General features: G+C 37.9%; 1 protein-coding gene across 1 annotated transcript; it reads right to left on the bottom strand.

The window, feature by feature from the left end:
* Positions 1-306: 306 nt before the first annotated feature.
* ERF53 (Integrase-type DNA-binding superfamily protein) lies at positions 307-3,138 on the bottom strand. Its single transcript, XM_088803761.1, has one exon. It carries the CDS (start codon positions 2,536-2,538, stop codon positions 1,132-1,134), a length of 1,407 nt encoding a protein of 468 aa, XP_088659887.1. The 5' UTR covers positions 2,539-3,138; the 3' UTR covers positions 307-1,131.
* Positions 3,139-7,176: the final 4,038 nt, after the last annotated feature.

The raw sequence follows: 7,176 nt of genomic DNA, 5'->3' as shown, positions 1-7,176 counted from the left end.
GTTGGAATGTCTCTTTTGTTTATAAAATTTCAGTGTCACCTTCTCGTTTAAATATTATCACTCAACACAAATTCAGGCTACTCCTGCTCTGCTCTTTAACATCTAGGCATATTTGTTTTCAAATTCTAAGGACGGTTTGTTGGACTGAAGTTTGACGTGGGCCAAGCCATCTAAATGTCCCTTTGGTTACAGCAATAACATATTCAGGATCATAGCTGATTGCTGAATGCAAGCATTATTTTATCAAGCAGCAAAAACAACAAGACTAGAAGAGAACAAACTAGTATGATTTGTGACTAATGGTAATGCTGCAAATTGCTTAATTCATCATGACATGTACTGTTACAAGAAAAAGAGTAAAAATGGAAGTTAACAAACTCCACAATGTACAGAACCACAAGTTGATTCCATGCTCGGAGCAGAAAAATAAAGCTCGAGATGGATGGACCAATTGAGAAGGAGATCACCAAACTGTCTCCCTCTATGCTGGTCCTGCACTCAAATTGGCTCATAGCTACTACATCTGCAGCATTACATCAACAGACAAGAAAAACAACTAAAAAGCTTGCTTATTAACATGGAAAGGACACTATCTAGTGATATACTGGATACTACTAGCGCTAAAAACGTAGTGCAAGACTAAAAGCTGAAAGGCATGAGCAAACCTAAATTGTCTCTGCTAAAAAAGGCCTGAAAAATACGCCACTTTTTTGCAGGTGTGATGAAGTGGATAAAGAATCCGAGGGAAAAAGATTTTGAAAATATGAATCATTTGAAGCAAACAAAGTGGAGCTGAAGCTAAAGGATAAGAAAGCTACGAAGGAACCACAGGTTGGTTTGGTGAAAAATCTGCAACCAGCGAGAAATAAAAAGATCAGAAAACGGACAATTAAAAATCTCCTAAGCCTAGGGGAAACAAAAAAGGAGAGTGAAAGTCAGAGGCTGGTTCCTGAAAAATCTGCAACCAGTGAAAGAAAATCTAAGGGGGGTGGTCTAAAAACCCTCCTCAGCAAAAATCCAAAATAGACACACACACACACACACACACAATGACACGGAAAAGAAAAGTAGAAGCACAGAGATCTGTCCTTAAGGCTATACCGCTAAAAGCTGGATTTTCTGGATGACCTATCAATCTTGATCTTTCCAAAAGAAGGGTTTCATTGGACAAGAAGTGGAAGAAGAAGAAGCACAACTATCTTGCTGTTTCTGGATATCAGAATCACTCAAGTCCTGCTGGTTTTGATTGGCGAAAGGAAGATTTGAGGGGATAAGAAGATTGTTTGTGGTGTCTAAATCATCCCACACAGGACTACCAGGACCCCAACCTGCTGGAATTGCATTGAACCAAGCCTCTGCCATATCTCCCCAAACCAATTCCTGAGACCCCGAAACGCCTTCCCCTGCTCCAGAACCCTCTGCTGTCATCTGCACCTCATCACTGGCAGTAGCCTCACTGGATCCCAACCCTGAATCACTGTCAGGATTATCTCCTTGAGGCTGTGCTGGTGGTGGCATCATTTCTATTTTCGCAGACTGCAAGTTCAGGCCTTCCTGTTCTTGTTGTGGTAGATTCTGATTCTGGTTTGGCTTTGAACTTTCACGGGGAGTTTGTGGAGAGGAAACTGTTGAACTTGGTGCTGTGGACGTATCTTTATCCTTATTGAGGAAAAGCTCAGGGAAATTGAGCCTTGCATTCTCTCCTCTCAACTTGAATGCCTCGCGATCATAGGCTAAGGCAGCGTCTTCAGCTGTGTCAAATGTGCCAAGCCAAAGGCGAGTCCTGTTTCGAGGAAGACGAATTTCAGCTACCCATTTGCCCCAATGCCTCTGCCTCACACCACGATAAAGCTTGGTAGTATTTATAGGCTGCACTGGCGGCCTAAACAATTGTCTACCATCCTGCCCCAATCTGCTCATCATCATCATCCTCCCCCTCGGACTCAAATTCAATGCATCACTCCAGTATTGAAGAAGTTGCTGCTGCTGTTGCTGAGGTGGTAAGGTTGATTCTCCAGCGAAAAATGGCGGATAAACAAAGCCATGTTGCTGCTGCTGAGGACTAAAGGAAATCATGTGTTGCTGATTCTGTGGTGGGCGGAAAATTGGCATGAGAGTTGGAGTATTTCCATATTGCTGAGGAAAGTGCATTGGCTGCTGAGATGCATCAAAAGCAAAAGGAAAAACAAGTCTGGAAGATGGCAAAGTGGCATTAGAAGAAGAAGAAGAAGAAGGTGGGAAAAGAGTGAGAGAAGAAGGCGAACTAGTAGAAACAGAGGAGGGAGCAGAGAACGAAGACGACTGATGAGCCAAAGAAACAGAGGATTGAACAGGGTCTTGACGTTCAGGGCTACGGATCTTCTTGAGAGGTCTTTGTGACATGAAAGCTTCATCAAAAACTGGCTTCCATTGCCGCCTCTCGAACCCAAAATCAAGATCTTTGCCTTTGTCAATCTCCCAATCTTGGCTTGTTGTCATCTTTTCTGTCTCATCAACAACACCCTTCTTGGATTTGCCACTATTTTTTGCTGCAGCCATTGATAGTACTAAGCACCGGCTCGCTCTCTCTATATAAATAAAACCTTTGATAAATTCTATGCGGGAGATTAAATTCGAGATGGGACAATATAGAAAAATAACTATGATGGAAAGATTCGAAATCAAATGTATATATCAAGCGGAAAAAAAGGAGGTGGACAAAGATAATCTTGAATACCCCCAGATTCAAATTTGGTCAGAGGATTTAAAAAAAGGGAGACATTTTAGAATCTGGTAGCAGAATTTAATAGCTAATCCTATGGAACCAAAAAAACAGAATCAGATACGATTTCAAGATCCTAGACCCCATCCCAAAATTCCCCAAACTCTGCCCTGGAGATAAAAGAGAGAGAGCGAGCTCTATTTCAATGATGCAACAAGCAAATCCAAAACGGGCGCTCAGCTGCTGTTTACGGTACAATAGTAAGGTGTTGGTTTCGCTTTTCCAGCGTAAATTTGATAGCTTTTGGAGTGGAGAAGCGAAGGTGAAAGAAGAAAAATGAAAGTAAAAGCAGGGAGGGTCTCTGTGTTTGAGAGAGAGGTAGAAGAAATGCAGGGGAGCGGGGGGGGCTTATAAGAGAGCGAAAAAAGATTTAGAGAGAGAGAGAGAGAGAGAGAAGTGGAGAATTTGTGGAAGTCTCCTCGTTCTTGGTTGGGTGGTTTTTCCTGGACCCCAGGCGGCCTTTTTCTAATTTCTTTACTTCCACTCCAATTTCTATCTGCTCTTCCCCACTAACACTCCCATCTTCTTTGGCTTTGCTATGTGTTACTGATTTAATAATAAAACATGTTTGTATCAGATAAAAGTTACTAAGTTTTAGACATTTATTCTTGAGATTCTGTAATGGGTACCTTATGCATATCAGTTGCTTATTAAAGGTCATATGGGGGATTACCAGAGGCAGGCAATACATGGTGTGCGAGAGTGTCAAATATAGTTACGTAAAATTTGTGTGCTCCGTGCAGTGGCGTGGCAGTGTGTGGTTGAATGTTGGTGGTGGACGGTGGTTTGAGAAGACTATGGTGCGCTGCGTTGCATTGTAAATATGCTGATTGACCACTGTTGCTCGATGCTCCTCCCTCTTTGGATGCTACTACGATAATTTACCAAGTCCAACGATGTGATATCCAGGAGCGTTCCTATTCTACAAAGCTTGTGCTCCTTTTATATTTATTATTATTATTATTATTTTGTTAAAAGGGCCGCCGGCTGGCCGTGACATCTTTTCCATACATTACATAAGACAAACTTGGCAGCATCTGACACAATTCACCAACAATCAATAAATATTACTACTAATTTCCTTTTGTTCTTTTATTTTCATTGAAATATAAAAGAATGTGATAGTTATTAATCAAAGTTAGCTGCAATTTCATGACCCATGTCACGCCAGAATCTTGAAGTGTGTTACATCCACGTATGAGGATAGTTAATATTGGGAGAGATTTGTGGTTAGAGAGTATTCCACAAAATTGAATAGGGAAATGTTAGAACAACTCTTTGGGCAATACCCATTGAGATTATCGCTCATCAAAATTGAATAGGATTGCCAAGATCGGTTCTAAGGGCAATTCTAATTAATGTGCACCAGGCACACCTCACAAAGCCTAATAAAACCAGCCCACTAGATATATAACAAAACGTCTCCAATCTAGTAAACCCTAGTGTCTCTCTTTCTGCTTTATGTTTCCATCTTCTTTAATTCTAGCTTGACCATCAGACCTAGCCCGGTAGGCCTAAGTGAATTCTTTTCGACTCTTGCAAGTGCCAATCTCTGTACACCCTTATACGGTAACAACAGTATATGTTTGTATGAAAACCTTTTTAAACGTTTTCATTTATCAACGCCTAATGAGAGGGTTAGGCTGGTCCTATGACGGATTTAATTAGTGGGGGAGGTACTGGATTATGGTCAGGTCAACTTGCTTTGACCATTCATAACCGACCATTTTTCTTTTTTGTTTGGAAGAGCGCGTATTCCATACCAGATATTTTTAAAGCTGTATTCATCATGCATACGATTTCATCATATCATTAATTTATATTGACTTCTTGACATAAAAAGGTTAAAGCTACAAATAGAACGCACTCCACATTTACTTCATCTTAACCACCACGTTATTAATGAAAGGAAAAAACAAGAGTTTGGGCAAGACCCCTCGTGACTATGAATTCTTATTGCTAGATTCAGCGTATGCCTCCGACATGAATGTCTTTTCATCAATTTCTTCGCTTTCACGATTGTCAGACACAGCTTTAAAAGTAAACTACTTACTAAAAAAGAAAAGGGGGCTCCAAAGCACGAAAAAGAATTCATTTGGCTAATTAACCAAATAGTCGACATCCAAATTAAAAATGGAATAACTTGAATCTCCAAATGTGTGATTTACTCAACTCATTGTTCAGCGAAAACCTGGGTGGATCATGCAAAACCTATCGATCACCAGGCAATTGCAAATTCTGCCCTTAATTGGCACGACTTACTAAAACTGATCTCTCAGCAACATTGAGACCATAATCAAATACTAGTAATGAATTAACACCATCATGTATAAAAAGAGAAAAAAAAACATAATAACACCATCTCAGCAATCAAATGCTATTAATGGCATGCATTTTTTATGGATAAAAGAGCTTATTATATAGTAATAGAAATAACATTGCCAAGGAACAAAAAGGCGTATAAATTCATTTATGTTTTTTCTTAATTAGACTTGACTAAAACGAAAGTGACAATGTAATAAAGGCATAAGGATTAAGAAGTAGCAAGTTAGCTTAATTTGGAATTGAAAAGTTTGGGGTACTACAAAAATGTGCACAGTAAAATGTGCAAGTGTTCCACGTTAGGGCTTCACTTTCGGTGGAACGAAGGATTCAGCCAAAAAATAAAAAAAACACACAAGAAAAGAAATAATAAAGCAAGGGTCGATCCGTTTGTCGTCACAAAGTCAACAGCATAACGGTGTCATTGAAAAGTCGGTGCAAATCGGCACGTGTCGGTGGTCCACCCAATCACTTCCTCCCACATCATCATCTTTCTTTTATATTTTCCCTTCATATATCTGACTTTGGTCTAACAAAAATATCTGACTCGAACCTTTACTTTGAGGCCAAGGTTATTTCACAAGGACATACTCATTGGCTCTAGACGCAAGCTCTCCTTTAATTAGATGCGTGCATGCCGAAATTAACGCTTCACCCTCATTATTTAATTTTTTTTTCTTTTCTCAATTAAGAGATATATTCACTTATTGTGTGTATATATAAATAATATTAAATCTTTAAAAAATTTAATTATTAATTAAATTTAAGAGATTAAAAATAATTTTTAAATATTTACGAGTACCACAACCATTGTATTTACTAGATGAAAAAGAGAGAGTAAAGAAAGGCGTAAAAAAAATTAAAAAATTGTTTTCTCTTTTTTGAAAAGAGATGCATTTTGATGGAAACTACATATATATATATATATATATTTTTAAAATAATCAATTTCAGTTTAAGAGATAAATAAAAGAAAAAAAAACTTGTTCAATTAATTAAAACTAATCTCTTTACTTTTACAACATCATTCTCCAATTTTATTTTTATTTTCATCCCTTAAATTGAATAGCATTGCGAATGACAAATAATTAAGACTCTTTACAGATTTAAACTATTTATTGGTTTACTAAATTTTAATATGTTGACTTGATTTAATTTGTTGAAAAATTTATAAATGGTTATACTAGTTATTTCATCACTTTTATCTTAATTAAATATTTGTATATCTTCATAGGACATACAGTTATTGAATAAATTTAACATAAAATTATCAATTCATGTGTAAGTCAATTAATTTAAAAATAAAATTTATAATCAAATCAATAAGCTATTACCATATATCAAATGAGATAAATGTATATTAAAATACAAATAAAGAGATGAATAGTATTTTTCATTTAAAAAACAAGTCAATTATAGACAGTTCTTCCTTCCACGGGAGGTGCAAGCCCTGGGAGGAGAAATATCAACAACTTGGATGCTAGAATGCCGAAGAAGTTTCCTTTAAACGTGGTGATCCATGAGGTTGACACGTGGTACCAGTCCTGAGTTGTGGTTTGCTTCACTATCTGTCTCGAAAGACTGAAAAAATCTCTCTTTCTCTCTCTTTGAGGTATTCAAGTCCATATAAGTGGCCGGACAAAGATGGGGACATCCTTTATCCCTTTCACCCCAAACAAGCAATCAGCCACCAATATCTCTTTGCCCTTTCGTCACAAATCTGGGGACACCATGCATGAATATGTCATAGAATTCCCAAGGCTCTTTCGACATCAACAGTTGCTAGCAAATGGAAACTTGCATAAGTGTGTCGCAAATTATAGGGCTCTTTCCACATCTTTTGATTCAGCATATTGCATCATATTTGCTTTGACAAGGAAGCAGCTGTGTCTCTTTTTTGATTGTTTCGTCTTGTTTTGAGACATTGGAAAATGGTTTAGGGGATTTTCAGCACGTCCACCAATTTGGGGCACTACTATATTGTGGATGGTCCGGCCATCCTTGTAATTTGTAGGTGTACATTGTGGGAAAAACATTAATATAGAAGAATCCAATGAAAGGAATCCTCTTCCTTGACTTCATTCTCTCTATCAA

The sequence above is a fragment of the Theobroma cacao genome, chromosome 2, assembly GCF_053813885.1.
Source record: "Theobroma cacao isolate CCN51 chromosome 2, ASM5381388v1, whole genome shotgun sequence".
NCBI classification, from domain to species: domain Eukaryota; kingdom Viridiplantae; phylum Streptophyta; class Magnoliopsida; order Malvales; family Malvaceae; genus Theobroma; species Theobroma cacao.
This window is presented reverse-complemented; position numbering and strand designations above follow the sequence as displayed.

What these genes read in the sequence shown, in the direction of transcription:
- ERF53 (XM_088803761.1), bottom strand. Translation starts at nt 2,538, where the DNA reads ATGGCTGCAGCAAAAAATAGTGGCAAATCCAAGAAGGGTGTTGTTGAT.